Source organism: Ipomoea triloba, chromosome 4 (assembly GCF_003576645.1).
Source record: "Ipomoea triloba cultivar NCNSP0323 chromosome 4, ASM357664v1".
NCBI classification, from domain to species: domain Eukaryota; kingdom Viridiplantae; phylum Streptophyta; class Magnoliopsida; order Solanales; family Convolvulaceae; genus Ipomoea; species Ipomoea triloba.
The window spans coordinates 27,628,470-27,648,438 of record NC_044919.1 but is presented as its reverse complement, the minus strand read 5'-3'; the positions used below and the strand labels follow the sequence as shown (position 1 = coordinate 27,648,438).

The 19,969-nt window shown below is 34.5% G+C and overlaps 1 protein-coding gene and 2 non-coding genes across 3 annotated transcripts; 2 read left to right on the top strand and 1 right to left on the bottom strand.

Moving 5' to 3' along the window:
* The first annotated feature begins 7,371 nt into the window (after positions 1-7,371).
* LOC116018037 lies at positions 7,372-7,448 on the top strand. Its single transcript, XR_004098072.1, has one exon. It is a non-coding gene; the product is annotated as a small nucleolar RNA R12 (small nucleolar RNA).
* A 110-nt stretch (positions 7,449-7,558) lies between these two features.
* On the top strand, positions 7,559-7,640 carry LOC116018022. The gene has a single exon (XR_004098057.1). It is a non-coding gene; the product is annotated as a small nucleolar RNA SNORD24 (small nucleolar RNA).
* A 6,278-nt stretch (positions 7,641-13,918) lies between these two features.
* LOC116016380 (YTH domain-containing protein ECT4-like) lies at positions 13,919-18,166 on the bottom strand. Its single transcript, XM_031256620.1, has 9 exons — positions 18,013-18,166; positions 17,352-17,428; positions 17,112-17,253; positions 16,955-17,025; positions 16,231-16,815; positions 15,388-15,984; positions 15,098-15,310; positions 14,831-14,977; positions 13,919-14,750 (listed from the first exon to the last, which is right to left on the bottom strand). Exons 1-9 carry the CDS (start codon positions 18,038-18,040, stop codon positions 14,496-14,498), a joined length of 2,115 nt encoding a protein of 704 aa, XP_031112480.1. The 5' UTR covers positions 18,041-18,166; the 3' UTR covers positions 13,919-14,495.
* Positions 18,167-19,969: the final 1,803 nt, after the last annotated feature.

Here is a 19,969-nt window from a genome sequence, read left to right as displayed (position 1 = left end):
CTGTAGGTACATTATTTGATAGTATATATCAAATAATGTACCTTGAATACAAAAATAATATACTCTAAAATAATGTACCTACAATACAAAAATAGTGTATCTTCAGTATAAAAATAATGTACTTTTTATTTTTGGTCCACACAGCTGTGTGGACCATGATCCATGCAATAATGATTGTTAGAATTGGCTCGGATATTCGGCAATCATTATTGGTCCACACAGCTGTGTGGACCATACTATTAAATAATGCACATTTAATATAAAAATAATGTGCATTCAGTATAAAAATAATGTGCATTATATTCAGGGGATGTACATTATTTGTGTACTGAATGTACATTATTTTTATAGTATAAAAATAATGTACATTCAGTACAAAAATAATGTACATTTGATTATGGTCCACATAGCTGTGGTTATTTTGAGTACATTCAGTACAAAAATAATGTACATTTATAGTCAATAATTTGCCGATATTCGGTTATTTTGAGTTCAATTAAATAATTCAAAAACTATTAAGTAGTTAAAAATTAAGTGCAAACTACAAACTTTGTACAATTATGGGAGATTGTGGGTTCGAGTCTCAGTAGAGGTAATATTGACTCTTTGTGCTTTAGTAGATTGAGAAAGTAGTTATGAACAAATATTGCATTGTAACGAGAGCCATTAGTACTGAAAAATCAATTGATATTTTTACAATTCACATTTGAGCAAGCATTGCTCAACAAGGCATTAAAGGATTTAAAGCAACATAATAAATAATGGATATGAAGTTTGAACTCAAAGTCTCAAGATTTTCAAAAAAAAAAAAAAAAAAAAACTCAGTCTCAGAGTACATCTACTCAAAGTCACAAATCACAAAGTGCATCACTGATTACATCTACTCTTCTTCCTGTTATAATTCAAACACTTAAATACATGAGATATTTATATATAATGAAAATTGCAGAAGAATGATAGGAGAAGGCAAAGAGACGAAACTTGTCCATGTGTTCCGCGAACAAAACACAGTAGCAGATTGGTTGGCGCAGAAGGCACATGTGAGTGCTGAGGAAAGGATTGTTTTTACCAAGCCTCCTCTTGGATGTGTTAATTTGGTGCAAAAAGATTGGATTGGCGGGATCGTTATGCGCTCAGTCCATGAGTCAAAGTAGTCTCTTCAGCTGTTTTATTTGGGTATCCCCCCCTCCCCCCCCCCCTTATGTTCCAAAAAACATTGTAAAAATATAAATGTTCAACACAGTTAAGGCTCTTGATGAATTTTTTTCCATATCAAAGTAAGAATGGGGTCAAATTGCTACATGAGTTATGGTACTAGCACCAAAACATAGGCAACATACCATCTCCATTTCATTGATCCAAACAATAGTGGAAGCATCATCATAGCCAATAATAACAAGTTAGTAACTTATTTTATAGTTTTAAATTAAACAAAAAAGAGAGCAATGGAGAGTGATATACCAAAAATTCATAAATGGTATATGGACAGATTGTGTTTCACTGCTTCCTAATCCTTACCAGAATACCAGATGTTCAGGTGGCCAAGTGTGTCATGTGTCCAACAATCCAAGGGCCAATGACTTAGAGAAGTTAGCTTTATTGCCTTAAGGAGTTAAGACCTAAGTGTCTAACTGCCTAAGGGCAGCAATATTTACAAAAATGTTACCAAGCCACTTAGCACTAAGTCGTATAATAGTCTGCTTGCCTCAAAGCCTTTAATAGTCAACACAAATACACAATGACATCTTTAGCAATCAAAATAAACATATATTAACAAATGAATAACATAAATGAAAGTGTTAATGAAAACATATAAATATATTACAACAATTGTTAGCAATGTTGGGATCGAGAGAGCTCAAAGAATAATCAGCGATAGTGGACAAATCTGCACAAAAAGAAAAAAATAATTAAGAATTTAAATTGGGACAAAAATAAACAAATAAATAAATAAAAGGGACATAAAGTTAGAAATTGTACCATTCTCTAATCTTTCAACCTCATCCAAGTTTTCCTCAACTAAGATTGGATGATTGGGTAACCTCAATCAATCTTGTGTACAGACTAGGGCTTCCACAATTTTAGGAGTTTAGGACTTCCTAAAGGCATCTAATACCCTACCACTAGTACTGAATGCACTTTTAGAGGCAATTGTGGATATGAAAACAGCTAGGACATCCATTCCCAATTTTGAGAGAATAGGAAATCTCTCACAGTTCATCTTCCACCACCTAATTAAGCACATCAAATTCAGTAGTTTCTTCATCTTCCACAATATTTTCACTCAAAAAATTTGCAATTCAATCTGCTTACTACTTTCACCACCACTTATGATTGTAGCATATTATGACAAATCAATTCTTTTGAAGCTAATCCGAATGAAAACAATGGATAGTTGACTACAAAATTTTAAGTAAACAAAGCAAGCAAATTGAGAAATACAAGAGAGTAAGAGTGTGATTTTTGGGGGGTCAAGTGTTTAATCACATAGTGCCAACGTAAAGTGAAATATTTAATTTGAATTCAAACAAGTGTGAAGGATTGCATTCAATAGGGAAAGAATTACTCCCATAATTCAAACCCGCAATAAGACACCATTCAAGAACAAGTAATCAAGATAAAATCCGATCCCTTAACAAATGTGCCCTCTCCCAAGGTGCAATAGTTAAGTGCAAATGTGGGTGCTCTAATATATGCCCTAACTACCATCGAGACACAATTATAGCAAGACACAAGTAATTTAGGTCTTTAATTACAAGCATCATCAATATCAAACACGATTGCAACACAAGTCATAAAATCCAAATGTATATATTTCATTAAGGAAATGAAGAACTAGGCACATAGATTCATATAAACATTTTTTACCAAAAAATTCCTAAGTAGTTTTAGCCAATAATGGCTAGCATTATATTCATTACACCAATATTAAAGAATATACAAGAAACAAAGAAAGCATAAGAAAAAGGGAAGAGATTATCCTGAATGATGATCTTCCTAACTTTTTCTTTGACTTCCAAAGTCACTTGAAGCTCCTTGATGTGACTATCTTCTTCCAAAAGTGTGTGGATCCCTCCTTGCACCTTGGAGAAGTAAAATCTCACTTTGCTCTCACTCTTTGTCACCCTAAAACGCAACCTCCTCTTAGGGTTCAGAGAAAATGATGTCATATATAGTTGTGTTGGAGATTGAGGGCAAAACTGAGAATCTTGAGCAGAAAAAATCACAGATCGAGATGGTCTTGACGCGTCGAGTTAATTCAGGCCGAAAAATGTGGCATTCTGCCACCACTTCTCTAAAATGAGCGGGAAAATGTCATTTTTGTTTATATATATATATATATATATATATATATATATATATATATATATATATATATATATATATTTATTTATTTATTTATTTATTTATTTATTTATTTATTTATTTATGAGAAGATGACAATTTTTTTCTTATTTTTCTTTATTTTTATTTTAATATGAATCTTATATCTCTTTTTGTTATGAAGATATTTCTGCTAAATATATTGCTTCGTAATAATTAGAATTTGACTTGTATTTATTTGTGTATTTTGTATACGTACATTTATTATATATTCTGCCATTTTTATTATGGTCATGCATTTTTTATATTATGGTCATTACACGTATACATAAATAAGTAATGACTTTATTTGGTAAACTCTATATATATACATGTACCGAATTTAAGGTATTTAGTTAAATATGATTTTAATTTTATTAAGTATTGTAATCTTATGTTAACTGATTTCAAATTTCAAACTAATTTTTTTTTAAATGAGCGGGAAAATGACACTTCTGTTTTAATATATATATATATATATATATATATAGGGTCATGTTCAGGTGTGGCCGCGCCCTTACGTGCGGCCGTACGGTTTACACCACTCAATGTTAAGAAATGCACCACTCAATGTTACGGAATACACCACTCAGTGGTGTATTTCTTAAATATGAAATACACCACTCAATGTTATTGAGTGGTGCATTTCGTAACATTGAGTGGTGCATTTCTTAACATTGAGTGGTGTAAACCGCACGGCCACACCTAAGAGCACGGCCACATTTGAATAAAAAAAAAAAAAAATATATATATATATATATATATATATATATATATATATATATATTTGAATCATCAAATCGTCATCTATATCGAATTGCCCAAAATTTAGGGTTCATACAATTACATAGACACGTAGAATACCTGAATACTCCAATAGTCCAATGTCCAACATTTTATATTCATACAATTACAGCTCAACATTCAAATATGGAAATACCGGAAAAATTAGGGCTCAACATTCAACAACTCAATATACACAAATTCATAGTACGTAGTCTTCCAATAGTTTACATTAGACAATCCATAAATCATAAATACATTATTTACGAAATTTAAACGTCCTATTACCATAAACATAAAACCATATATCAGAATTTTGTAAAATTCATCATATATATGAAAAGTTCCAATAATTAAGGTTTAGTGAGCCAGTGGCTCACGCACAAATTAGCGCTCACAATTTCATCATATTTTTGCACATTTACATAATACATCAAAGTATCAAACAATATAACACAATATATAAGTCGAACCCTAGAAAAATAGTATTAAAAAAGTTTACGATTTACTTGTTTTCTCCAATTTTTTCTCGGAGAACTAGGGCTTCAAGCAATCAATATTCAATACGAATGACTTCCACCACGATACTACTATCAACCGGCGTCTAGTAGATACTTGGAGAGCGAACAGAGATAGAGAGTAGAAGACAAAGTAGGGAAGTAGACAAGTAGCCTAGTAGAGACTAAAGAATAGACTACAAAGAACTGAAAGAGCTAAAAGAAGGAGAGAAGTTAGAGTGTTAGAGATGAGAGCCTGGAAAAAAATGGAGAACCCTAGCTATCACTATACCCACCCCACACACATTACACATAACAAACATCGACACACATAGACACAAACTATTTTGAATTTTTGACCAGATTTTGCACAGGCCTACTACCATTGCACTACTCTTTCAAATTTTCAATGGAGGCAAAATGCTCCATGAAGTGTTGAAATGTTTAGAATTATTATGTGCTTAATACTTTATATATACACATTATTTTCTATATTTTGTAAATATCTTTAATAGTCATTTTTCATTTCGATCACACATCCACATTATTTTTGTAAATAAACATATTTCTCACAATCGTAATTACTAATACCCTTCAAATGTTATAGCTACCATTTCAACTACTCTAATTTCACCATTCTCCCATACAAAGTCTTAAACCTCTTTAGCCTAAATTATGCAGACCTTAATGGATTGTTAATAGGAGATAATAAAAATTTGAAGTTTTTTCTTTTTAATTACTTGATTTTAATTTTGTTTGAAATACTCATAATTTTTTACAAGGTAGTATATATTTTACACTTTCGCAATCTTTTGACAATTCAAATAATCAATGTCCCCACCACCAAAGTTTGATCCGGTTACCACCCATTTAGAATGGTAACAGATGTGACATTACACTACATAATAGTTGACCTTTAATTTTTTGATTTAATCTAAAAATAATAAGGGTGCGTTTGGTTCGCCCATGGGAATCGGAATCGGAATAAGTATCAAATACTTGGTAAGGGTAATGGGTTTTGGTGAAAGTATTTAGTATGTTTGGTAGTTGAGTGGAATGAGAATGATTATTAATAGTTGGGGAAGAAATGGGGAAGTGAAATGAAACCCTTATTTAATAAGGGTATGAGTTTTCTCATTAATGGGGTATTCCAAACCCATAGTAGCATTCTCAAAACCTATCAACCAAACACTAGCAATCACTTTCATACCCATTTCTTATGCCTAAACCCCCCAAACACACCCTAAGTTTTAATCCAAGTTATATCCTTGATTTTATGTCCCCTTTTTTTGTATACTAATAAATGTACACATTTTACTTTAAATGTTGTACACTTCAATTTTATTGGACAAAATTGTCCCTACTACATTCTTGTTAGACAAAATTACCTTTACACCGTTATAACTCCGTTATTATTTAATTCTAACATTGATGACTCCATCATTATTACCATAAACTTATATCTATCTATCTTTTTTCTATATTTTTTTTTAAAAATTATTATATAATTAATTTAATGATTGATTATATTTTAATTAAATTTCAACTGCAGACCAACAGATGCTACAGTACAGGGCTGACCTTATCTATAATTACGCATACCCTACTGAACATATTTTCTGGAACAGAGTAGCAACGCAGTACTTCTTGCAAAACCTGTGAAGTCATAATTAGTGACACAAAAAGGGAGTATGTCATACTTCAGTAAGACTATTGAACTTGATTCAAGAAGTATTTATGTATCAAACTGCTCTGCAAGCACATACATGTTTGTGAAACATAACAAAGAAAAAAGAAAGTAAATCATATGTGTGTGCATATAATACATATATTATTTATGTATACAATTTGAACTATAATTTTTAATTATTTATATTCATTAATATTTTAATATTTTGCATGAATTTTTGCGCATCGTGCATACAAAATACTAATTAAAATAATATATTCTTTTTTTTTTTTGAAAACCAAAAAGGAAATTATATATATTAACTGGAAATGGATAAGAGTGAGTGAATACAAACAGGTGGGACACTGTCCCAACAACGAGAGTCAGACTGAGAGCCAACAGTCCTAGCTAGAGTGTGAGCTATTTGGTTCACTGACCTCTTTATAAAACGACACACTAAAAAATCGAAGCTGAATATAATGCTAAAACATTGATTGATGATATAGCCTGTGTAGGAAAAGTCCTTCTGTTGTTCATATATAAATTAAAAAAGAAAGCCCAGAAATATTAGTACGGGGTTACTGTAATGGGTCAGATAATGGGAATAGGCCCATATTTGATCGTCGCAAGCTTGAGAGTTGAGGATTGGCAATCTACGCCGCTAGGGTTTATTTAACCCACCCATTATCCCAATATATAAACACATAAGCAATCCCCCAAATCTCATTCTACTTTCATTCCCCAATCTGCTTCTTCTCTTCTTCGTCTTTCTGTGTTTTTCTCTTGTGTTTGATCTGAAGTTAGAAAAGCCTAACATTGCAAATTTCTTGATCGGAATCCAAATCTGAATCGATGGATCAAGGGATCTATCCTTAGGCAACACCAAACTCAAAAGCATATATATCATTCCTGTATATATGTGTCTACCTTTAGCTCCGAATCTTCCCTTTCTTTTACTAGGGTTTTTCGGTGACAAGGTAGATACACCGATTCGTTTCTGCATTTTTTTTTTCTGGAGTTTTTGGTTTATAATTTGTGGAAAATTTGAATCGTGATGCGGGGAGTATGATGAAAGAAACAGACGGATTCCCATTGATTTTAATCGTGAGAACAACAACCAGCTACTTCTGACTCCTTGTTACAATTTATATGATTTTTTTGAAAATGTTTTGTTATATTTTAAATTATTTTATTTTTTAGGGTTGTTCTTAGTTGCAGTGGGTGTTCTGAAAATAAAATGAAATTTGGCCGGTGATGTTATAAAATATTTGCTACTCTTGATGGGAATACCCATCTGATGATTACTTTCCACCAAGATCTCTGAGGCCTTCCCTTTTTTCTTGTTTTAAAAAATGATTTTGCAATATCTGTTATTGATGTGTTTTAGGTTTTTCTTTAGCTCCTTAACATTTTACATAAACACTTGTTCTAAGTATTATAGACACCAAATATAAGGTTTGTTTTTTTGTCAATTAAGTCTTATTTGTTAGTATTTCGTATTATTTCAAACAAGGGGCTATCGACAATTCATTTTAAGTTCATTGATCGTACGGATTTTTATTATATTTACTCATTAACGTAAGAAAACAGAATTGAAAAGAGTGTGTTTTGCCAAGTTGACACGGAATAAGAAAACAAAATTCTCGTAATATCCAACTTTAATAAAATTGGTGTTTACTGGCTATACCTTAGAACCCTATATGAATAATAAGTTGATTTATATGAATATCATCAAACAATTGGTATGTCAACTTAAAATTTACACTTCCATCAAAAGCAAATGTATCGCCGCCGATTTGTTATTGTGATTAGGATTTGACCGCAAAGTGCATTACTTTTTCATAAATTGAGGGATTTAGTATAGACATTATCGCTTGATCTTGCTGCACCCAAAAGGCATTCTCCAGGTTTGGAGAGGCAGCGTTACGGACAGGCAGGGAACAGTACCATCGACATAACTAAAAAATTGTGATCCGTCAATTTGATACTCTAGACAACAAATTTGTAACAACAGCAGGAGAAGTGTTCGAATTAGTCCGTTTTGTGGAAGCAGCAGACCCGTCAACCTATTTAGGACACATACAACTAGGTGTGGGCGTTTCAGTCTTCGGTTTGGTTTTTTTTGGTTTTGGTTTCGGTTTTTCCGTTTTAAAAAAATTAAACCATTCGGTTTAACATTTGAGGTCGGTTTGGTTTCAGTTCAATTAGAAGCAGTTTGGTTTCGCTTCGGTTTACGACCGCTGAATTTTAACATTTCCTAGGCGACAAGGTGGTCGGGGGCTGCCTCGATGTAATGAGGCGTTGTAATAACTATGCATTCAACATCACATATCTCAAATTTAATATCTAAATATAAATACCAAGATAACAAATTAACAATTCAAATAAATATTTAAAAAAAATTAAAATTTGAAATTTCAAAACTAGAATGAATTTCCATTGGAAATTCAATCCAGTAAATTGGAATGAATTCCAAATTCATTCAAGTTTCGAAATATTATATATATATATATATATAATATTTATTAATTAATTATATATAATATATATTTATATTTAATTAAAAAATCGTTCATTTTTTTTGTTCGGTTCGGTTTTAAACCGAACTGTTCGGTTCTTCAAAAACATGAACCTATTGGTTTTTTGGTTCGGTTTGGGTAACTCGTACGGTTTTGCCCAGCCCTACATACAACTAGGATTGTTAGAGTCCTAACCACTGACCGCTTATGCCTCCTAAGCGCCGACTAGACCTCCTAGGTCGTCTAGTCGGCCAATTAACTATTCTTTTTTTATTAAATGGGTTATTTCACTTAAAAATAACATCGTTTTGAGCAAAATAACCCTAAATTGTACAAACTCTATATTTTTTAGGTTAATATTTAATATTTTAGTATTAGTCTTTAAAAATTAAAAATATAAAAAAAATTATAAAAAAAATGTACCGGCACCGATTAATCCTCGCCTAGATGTCTTAGGTGCTAGGCGCTCCCACTCCCCGAGCGCCTAGCGATTTTTTCAACCATCGTCCTAACAATTGTTAGTTATTTTACGCACCAAAGTGTTGTTTAGTAAATGGCATTTGCATAAAATATCAAATTATTTGACCTCTTTCGTAAAGTAAATGAGTCAAAACACTAATAAAAAATAAATAAATAATGTGCCCTCAGCACTAAAAAAGTAAAAAAATTATACTATGTTGCCGCTTGAACAATGAGTCTCAAGACTTCCGCTGACTAGAGAAGCACCTCTTCTGTTTCTATCTGATATGTGATGTTCCCATATTGGATGGGGAAAAGATGGAGTCTTGAAAAAATTTTCACTATGAAAGGAATGCGCGATCTTTCTTACTCTCTTTTTTTAAATTGATATATTAAATATATTATTATTAGAGCAAATTCAAATTTTAATTTCATGTAATTTTATTATTTAATTAAAGAAGTTGATGAGAGGAGAGAAATTATATGTTAGTGTAAAAAAATTACAACTTCTGTTTTATTTTGTGTATCTCATAATTAAGAAGGGACGAAGGAACCTTTGTCGCCTGGCCATAGAGACGACAAAGATGATTGGTTTTTTTTTTTTGAATTAATTATTTTATTTAAAATTATTTTAAAATATTATTTTTAAAATTGATAACTTGACACATCATATCATTTTGAGTTAAATTGTATGAATTTGTGTAGTTTAGGGATCCAATTGTATTGTTTTTGAGTTCGATGATTGTGTAATTCAGTGGCCTATGTGATTCTTATTCTTAAAATTAATTAAAGAATAGAAGAATTGATTTGATCAATTAATAGTAAGCATGGCAAGTAAATGAGGCATAGTAAATGATTAAATTACATATTCTTGGTTGAATGTTCAAAATAACAAAAGGAAAAATTGTAATTTTTGCCCCTGCATAATATGCTAATTATCAATGTCATCACTAAATTATTAGTGGTGTAAATGTTGACCTTCAATTTTCAAAAACGGTACATATATTGCCCCTCCCGTACCAAAGAAGGGGCAATATTTACACCACGAGAGGGGCAATATATGTATCATTTTTGAAAATTGATAGGCAACATTTACACCACTAATAATTCACGAGTGACATTGATAATTGGCATATTATGGAGGGGCATAAATTACAATTTTCTCATAACAAAATTTTAAATACATTGACAAACAAATACAAATATAATCTAATAAGATAAAAATTTAAAAGAGTAAAGACTAAATGTGATGTCACAATAGTACTAAAATTGAAGTTTTTTTTTTAGTACTACTGACTTTGTTACCATGTAGTTGATAGGGAATATACCCCGGGTATACGGCCCTGAGTATTTGGTACGTAGACGTATGCGAGTACGGGTGCTAATCCTACAAAAGGGACCTAAACCCTACATGCAAGAGGACTTTTGACTCCTGTACTCTCCCTCTCTCTAGAATATCTCTCTAATACATTGAATAAAAGACATGAGAGCTTCTTCAAGCTATTTTCCCATGATATCTCTACTTTTCATATACACTCTTTACATATGTTTATACATGGGATGATTACGACCGAAAAGTCGAAAAAAACTACAGTCTTTGTACCGAGGAGGAAGAATTACCATCGTTTACATTGCTTTGTAAATTGTACACGACCATGTATATATATTAGTCATGTACTAAGTCCGGTTAGGTTGGCATTACCACCACCGGCGTTATAAGCACGATTAGGTCGGTATGGCCACCATCGGCACTACAGGCCCGATTAGGTAGGCATCGCCACCATCGGCTCGGTGAGCCCGATATCATACCCTGGTACAAGTCCTATGTAGTAGGCAGTTAAGTCCGGTTAGGTCGGCATTACCACCACCAGCATTTTAAGCCCGATTAAATCGGCATCATATCGCCACACCGGTACAGTTAGCCCGGGACCAATTCCCGGCATTAAGCCCTACGAGGTAGGCAATTCAACTCGCCACGTCGGTATTCCGCCTCAAATAAATCCAATCCCTTGATTGGTAAAAGTTGAGCGCTAGACCTCATTTAAAACACCAATCTCTCAATTGGTAAAGGCCCGATCCCTAGATCGGTAAGATTTGGTCTTTTAATCATGTTAGAGACTTGAATCTCTAAATCGCAATTAGGTTCGACCTCCCGACCATCCGGTCGTTAGATCAGTAAAATTCGACATCTCAATCGTATCGCAATTCCAATCCCTAGATCGGGAGAGTTCAGCCGACCCTTGTAGTCCAAAAGACTATGCTTAAGGTTGTGCTCTTTTTTGCTTAGCTAAGATTTTTTCCCGCTGGGTTTTTTCTTAGTCTAAGGTTTTTAACGAGTCAACCGGCGTAAGTCGCAGGCTATACAGCCAGTCTCTCCAGCTCGAACTCTTCCTCATTGGCTTTTAAAGTTGTGCTCTTTTTTCCTTGGCTAGGATTTTTTCCCACTGGGTTTTTTCTTAGCCCAAGGTTTTTAACGAGGCAACTAGCGTGAGTCGCGGACTGTAAGGCCAGTTTTCTAGCCCGACCCCTTCCTTGTTGACTCGACGTCAAGGCTCGGACTGAGGGGGCTACTTGATAGGGAACATACCCCGGGTATACGACCCTAAGTATTTGGTACGTAGAAGTATGCAAGTATGGGTGCTAACCCTATAAAAGGGACCTAAACCCTACATGCAAGAGGACTTTTGGCTCCTGTACTCTCCCTCTCTCTAGAATATCTCTCTAATACATTGAATAAAAGACATGAGAGCTTCTTCAAGCTATTTTTCCATGATATCTCAACTTTTCATATACACTCTTTACATATGTTTATACATGAGATGAATCATCCATATCAGTAGTATATGTTCATAACTACTTACTCAACATACTGAAGGCTCGAAACCATCCCTTTCCACATGTGGGTGCAACCGGGTGCCACTAGACCATAATAATACCAAAATTGAAGTTACTTATTCAATAACAAAATTTTAAATAGATTGACAAACAAATACAAATATAATCTGCCAAAGACCTTGTGGTCCAGCGGCATCCGGTGTACACTCCCATGTGGAAGGAAGTAGGTTCAAGCCTCAGTAGAACTCAAAAAAATAAAATACAAATATAATCTAGAGAAAATGATACTTTTCTCCCCTGAGTTTTGTGCATATAGCAGTTTTTTCCTTAAGTTATTAAAGTGGCGGTTTTCCCCTTAGTTATTTTAAAAGTGACAGTTTTTTCCCCTGTAATGTTAAATAAACATTTTTGCCCTTAAAAATAACCATTTCATTTATTTTTCTTCTCCAACTCATTATTACTAATATGTATGGAAGATTACGGTTCGATTAGAACCTAATTGGACACTGTAGCAATTGAACATAAATAGTATTGACGGTTACGGTTATGATTCAAAACCGAAAAAAAATAAAATAAAATAATTGTTGAATTTAGACTATTTAAAAATAAAAAATAAAATTATAAAATAAATAAATAAATAAATAAGTTTTGATTGGCAATTCGAAATCAAAATTGAAAACGAACTGAACCGATTTATCAAAATGAGTGTTTGATCATTTTCACTATATATGATTGCGGTTCAATTCCAATTCACAGTTCAACAATTATTTTATTTTATTTTATTTTTCGGTTCTGGATCGTAACCAGAACCGTCCATACTATTTCGGTACGATTGCTACAGTGTCCGGTTAGATTCGAACCGAATCGTGGTTATCCATACATATAAGCAATAATTTATTATAGAAGAAAAATAAATGAAATGGTTATTTTTAAAGGCAAAAATGTCAATTTAACATTACATGGGAGAAAATCGTCATTTTAGTAACTGAGGGGGGAAAAAGTGCTATACATATAACATAGGGGAAAATGTGTCTTTTTCCCTATAATCTAATAAGATAAAACTTTAAAAGAATATATAAAGACTAAATGTAATGTCACAGTAGTATCTTTTCTTTCTTTTTTTTTTTTTTTTGTTATTTTGTTAAGAGTTTAAATTGATATAGTAAAAATTATTATTATTATTAGATTTAATTACTGAAGGTTCGTTAGACTATAGGAAAATTATCAATTTGATCATTGATTTTTTTTTTTGGCTAATTCACTCAACTTAAAAAATTCAAACGTCTATTTACTCGGTGACCAAATTGAGAGGAAATAATACATATGTTGACCGAAATAATCTCTTAACTATAACAAAATTACTAATTTGATCACAAATAAACAAATATCTAACGGTTAATGGAAAATTAAATTAGTTAAGTTTTATCAAATTGATAATTTCACTATAGTCAAGACCGTTTCAATAATTAACTCATTATTATTATTATTATTATTTAACTCATTATTATTATTATTATTAAGTTTTCTTTTTTGTGTATCTGTATCTCAAGATATTCACTGCCTAATTAATTTTACAGTAGTTGAGACTTCAACACCCTTCTCATATCAAAATCAAACTTATCCCCACATTTTTAGATATTAACCACTAATAACGAACAACTAACATTACCAAACATTTCTTACATATTAACCATTAACAACAAATAACTAATTTACTAATCACTTGTCAACTAATATTAAATCAAAATTGCTAACACAGTTCTTCAACAGCTAATTGGCAAAGAAAGCCAGAGTGAACGAAACGGAAAAGCTATTGCAATTCAATTAACTGAATTTAAGTATATATCTCCTTCATCAAGTACAAAAGTAACCACCCTCCCACCCCCAACAGAGTCCATCTAGAATCTAGAATTACAAGACAGGATTGTTGCCAAACCTTAGAGAAGTCAAAAACCAAACTATAAAAACAAAAACAAAAACAAAAGGAAAAGAAATGAGATCTCTCCATTCTCCCCAACAAAATCAAAATAAAACAAAAAAGAAGTAAACCATAACCATATGGATGGTGAAAATGTTAGAAGCTAGGCCACTAAAGAAACTAACCCATAAGGAAGAAAAAAGCACATGGGGTTTCATATCTCTTCTGGTCCTTGGAGTATATGAAATCAGCACAGCATTGCTGCTAGCTAGCTTTACCATTGTTCCCAGTCAAAGATTTCTTTAAGCATCAGTAACTGCAAGTTTACATAGGGCAGCCCAAGGTGTAGCAATTCTAACCACTAAAATTTTGCTCTTTTATCCCTTTCGATAAAAGCTCCTCGTTGAAAGAGAACATCAAATGCTTGGGCTGCCCTAGAGAACAAGCTGGAGCTAGCAGCAGCCATTTACAACCCCATTTGCGATGATTGCCTTATTGTCTGATGACACAACCTGATTATCGCCCTTCATAACATCTCCAGATTTTGCAGCTGACCCATTCTCTACAACTTTGGCATCCCCATTTACCTGTTCAGCAGGGGTTGCTTCCTTGTTCAGCTCTTCAGATACAACTTCAGTTGGTGTCTGAGGCTTTTGTTCTCCATTAGTAGTTTCTTTCTTCTCATCTGTGGTCTTCCCTTCCCACACCTGTATATGTATAAGCGCACTGTTACAACCTGAGCCCTTATAGTATTATTCACCGTTTTGGTTTATAACGTTTACACTACCTGATTCTGGTAAAGCTGTTGCTTAGCCTTTTTCTCTTGAATTCTCTTCTGACGATCCTCGTAGAATTCAAAATCATCTAGTATACATTGTTTACTAGCATGGTCCTTGAATATCTTGAGGACTTGTAGGCCTTGCTCCAATTTAACCTGTAAAAACACATAAAATTAGACATTTGTAAACATGGGATAACAAAGAGACCTCTCAAACTCTCGCCACAACTCAACAAAACATCTTTGAATAACAATAATTTAAGAAGCCAATCCTACCTCTTGAGTGTCTCTGCTGTTGGTCACTGGTTTGTTTTCATTGTTTTCCAGGGTTATGTGCTTCAATAAGCTGTTCGGGACATCCTTCACAATGTGCCACTTAACAGGAAAACAGCCAATCCATTTGTCCTGTTGCCAATACTCAACCTTCTTGTTGAAATCAACTGGACCGATCATCTCAGCAACACCAACAAATTGCCCACTGGTATTAACCTAGATATTAAACCATCGTAAATTAATTTCTATAATGAACACCATGGGTACACTACAATTTGATAAAAGATGCTCACCGAAAAGAAGAGGAAAATAGGGCAGCCCCCAGACTTCTGCTGAGCCTCCTGGTATGCTTCATTGAGCTTCTTGTTACCATTAGGAGTGCTAGCCCACACATTGTATTTGACACACTTGTGGACATCATCTTCACTGTAAGACTTGATAATGAAAAACTTGGCATCATCATAAGTCACAGGAAAATCTGAGCAGTTGTATTGATCTCTGTCAGGGACAAGGCTTGATTTCTCTTTCTCATCATCATTTGTTTTGGTCAATGGAATGTTCTGCCCTTTAACTGCCAGAGCAACTGGTGTAAAACCCTTCTGGGTTTTGGAACCTTTACCTCGTGGTCCCCTGTTCAGCTCATTCAAACCATCCATGTTCTCATTCCCATACCCATAGTAACTACTTCCTCTACCACCCCTAGGCTTAAACTTGTTATCTACAGACAACCAACCACGACTGGCAGTGCGTGAATCATAACCATTAGAACTATAGCCTACACCAGATCTATATGTGTTTCCATACTGACCATACAATTTGTTTGGATACATTCTATTGGCATATCCATTTGTAGCATTCATTCCAGATATAGGCCTAGGATGATGCAACCCCTGAAAGACAAGGTAAGAAGCATAGTTTATAACCAAAAATAAATAAATAAACAAATAAACAGTCGGGCCATGGAAAAAACTCATAAATTTTACCTAGAATCCTATACAAAAAACAGTTCTTACAATTTGATATAAGTACACCAAATTGTAGAAATATTGGCAAACCTTCCAATGATATTAATTCATCAAAAAGCAAATAAGTGTCAAATGTATATAATATCCCTAAGCTAAATTCATAGGTCATACCATCAGATGAGGACGAATGCTCGGGTTCCTTGATGAACTGTTATTGCTTGCGGAGGTAATTGGACCGCTGGATACTGGTCTAGGCTGCCCATCTGAAAATGATGTTACATCTAACCATGGGATGGGAGATCGCAATCCATCATAGGCAAACCTTGGATCATGATATCCAGAAGCAAACCCACCAGGCAATGTACCTCTTCCAAATGAGCCATTTGCATTTGCATTGAAGGACGAATTCTGGTAAAAAGGTCTCACAGGTGCTGAGCCATTTGTTCCCTTTACGGCACCACCATTTGCAATGTCATTAGGATTTCCTTTAGCAGAATCCACAGACAAAGGTGCTTCATCAACAGCTGCAGAGGTTTGTATCTCACCTTTGGCTGGGGCAGCTGGAGTAGCGTAAGCACCACTTGTTGGAGTCATGGGCTGGAAATATGGAGCTGGATACTGGTACTGTTGAGCCCCATACAGCTGGCCATCTTGTCCCACAGTTGGAACAGGAGAAGTAGCAGGTGAGTAAGGGGCATACGGAGCATAACCATACCCATGGTGATACAAAAGGGATCCATTGTCCCCATATACTCCCTGCATTATTTATAACAAAAGCAAGACAGGGGTAATAAGCAATGCCGTATTTAATATCTCAGCTAAAACACATAGGAACATAGCAAAAAATGGATAGTTCTCCCACTCAAAATGAGAAGCACGGTAAATTTTAACTTACAGGCATCTCAACTCCATCTTGATTAAGATATCTTGGATAGTTCTCCCACTCATTGCCTGTCCCATCATATGCTAAAGAGCAGAAAAAAGCAATCAAAAAATGAATTATAAACTATGGAAACCTAAAGCATAGGACACTTGGAAAAAAATTAACATACCTCCATAGTGATACGCAGTGTAAGGATAGCCATTAGGAACATAGCACACCGCTGGATCAATAAAATCTGGTAACAAAGGTGTCAAAGACCTGTCACCAGACTGGGTCTGACCATTTGCCACATCAGTGGAGTCAACAGAGGCCTACAGATAAATTTAAACTCAGACTCAATGTTCAGTAACTAAAAGATTCACCCCCACCAAAAAAAAAACAATACATATCAAGCAATACAGAAAGTTACCTTCTTGGTTGGTTCAGGGATTTCCAAAGTATTGGGTTTTGATTCCAGTGACAACTTCTGGAGCAAATCTGCAGCTTCTATAGTGAACAAAGTAAAGGAATCCATATAGCTTGCCAACAGATAGTCCTCATAATATAAAAAAATCCACAGCCCCAAACAAGGCCTTAAACAATTTCATTATTTATGTAATGCTAATTGAACACAATAAAAGGGGATATATGCATCAAGCCATAATCTAGTCATTCAGCAAGATTTTAGGTCCTCGTAATGCCCGAATTCTCCGGAAAAAAAAAAATCAACAAAAGCACACCGTGTCACCTCGAAACACCAATCCCCTTCCCGCCCGAAGGAAAAACAAAAAACAGAAAAAAAAAATATTGAGTAAAAACAGAAACTTTACAAGTATCTCTAGCTACCTCTACTATTTGAAAAGAAAAACAAAAAAGGCACATAAAAAACACACAGGAAAATCAAAGTGAATAAAAACAGATTTAACATACCCAGATCAAAAAGATCCCAACATAAACCCTACCCAATCCAAACAAGCATAGCTTGGTACACACAAAAGAATATAAACACACCACAAGTAGATAGAAACAAATGAAAATGAATAAGAAACACAGAACCAAGGAAACTAAAGAACGGCAAGACTGTAGGATACGATCAGCGGGAGCAGTAACGGAAGCCATAACCGGACAGATAGATAGATCACCCGCGAAACCCTAGAGAGAGAAAGCGAGAACTGGTTGGTGTGTCAGCCGCCACAAGCGAGGGTTTGGGTTTTTAGAAGGGGAGAGAAAAGAGAGAGAGAAATTGGGGGAAGGGTTTTGATTCTTTTAAAAGTGTGATTCAAAAAAAACCCCACGGATCTCTCGCTTTCGCCCCTCTATTTTATCGTATTCGTAGATCCAACCCCCCAGTTTCTCGTTACCCGAGGGTGACGACAATTTCATACGTGGCGTTTACTCACTGGCTCACTATGTCACTGGAGAGGCGTTGGATGGCGGTAATTGGTCTGTGAGGGTGTACTGGTGCAGGGTATGGGTCCGCCTAATTATTCGGGTCTTTTCGGGTAACGTGGAATTTGATCACCCGATTTAGCAAACCAAAAACGTTTGTATCGGAGACTTAGAATGAGTGGACTTGAGTATACTCCGTGGACTACCTCTTTCCATGCAATTGCCATCATTAGTCAATGACGAATAAAAGTTCTAGTACTTACTACTATTATGGGTAAAAATCTTGTGTAACATGTTACATTACAGCGTTGTAACAAGTTACGTGTAATGTTCTTATTAATCTAAAAATATAGTCAGTTAGTGTTTTTATTCATTCATTTTTATTTATCTAATAATAAAATTTGTACATATTACGGAAGTTATACTTCATGGAATTACATCTATCATTTTCTTAAGTTTTATATATATCTAAATCTAATCTAAAAATAGAATAAGTCCCAATTCAAGTTATATCATTGATTTATGTCTATCCTTTGTATTCTAATAAATGTATGCATTTTACTTTAAATGTTATACATTTCAATTTTATTGGACAAAATTGTCCCTACTACATTCTTGTTAGACAAAACTATTTTTACACCGTTATAATTCCATTACTATTTAATTCTAATATTGATTACTCCATAATTATTATCATACACTTATATCTATCTGATGGGGTCATGGGACCCTAGGGCCTATTTTATTGAATAAGCCTTGGCCCAAGTGAAAGTGGTGAAGGAAAGGGGTTAGGCCCAAATCTTGTTGGGCTAGGAAGGCATGTGACGTGGGCAGCAGGCATGGAAGCAAGCAGGCAGGGGATATTGGATTAGGCTAGGCCTTGATGCATGGGGTAGGCCCTAGAAGGGGGTCTAAGGAATTACGTCGGCCCGGGGCGCGCACGACGGCGGTGGGCTCATCGTCAAGGACGACGAAGCTGTATGGGGGTCGGCAAGGGTGCATGGCGGTTGCTGGTACGTGGTGGTGTACGTGGTGGCAAGAGGTGTGGTAGCCAGGCGTGCACGGGGTGCCCCACGGGGGTGTGTGCATGACGGGTGGGGGGTTCATAGACACCTGTGTGGTGCAGGTTGCTATTGGAACAATATAAAAGGATGGGCTATTTGTGTTTAAAACATCACTTAAAACACTACCTCTTTTTTAGTTAAGTGGTCTAGGCTTTTTTCTTTTTTTGTGGGCGTGCTAGGGTTCGAGTTCTGTTGGTAAAATATTTAGTTCTATTTTATTTATTAGTTCCTTAACTTGTTTATTTATTGTCAAAGACTTTGTGGTCTAGTCGCACCCGATTGCACCCCCACATGGAAAGGGGTGTGTTTGAGCCTTAGTGGATGCGATATTGTCTCTTTGTGTTTCATTTGGTTGAGAAAGTTTGAGCCTCAGTGGAGGCGAACAGATTGTAACAGAGTCAATAGTATTCCAAAAAAAAAACTTGTTTATTTATTATTTGGGCCAATATCTTGTGGGCGTGCTAGGGTTCGAGTTCTGTTGGTAACATATTTAGTTATATTTTATTTATTAGTTCCATCGCTAGTTTATTTATTATTTGGGCCTCCATTTTGGGTTAATATCCCGAGCTTTGTACGTACTATTTTTTTGAGTTTA

Excerpts from the sequence above, each read along its gene's own strand:
- LOC116016380 (XM_031256620.1), bottom strand. The coding sequence starts at position 18,040 with ATGGCTTCCGTTACTGCTCCCGCTGATC. Across the intron at positions 17,026-17,111 it reads CACTGCGTATCACTATGGAG|CATATGATGGGACAGGCAAT; the intron begins GTATGTTAATTT and ends TCTGCTCTTTAG. Across the intron at positions 14,978-15,097 it reads ACAGCAGAGACACTCAAGAG|GTTAAATTGGAGCAAGGCCT; the intron begins GTAGGATTGGCT and ends GTGTTTTTACAG.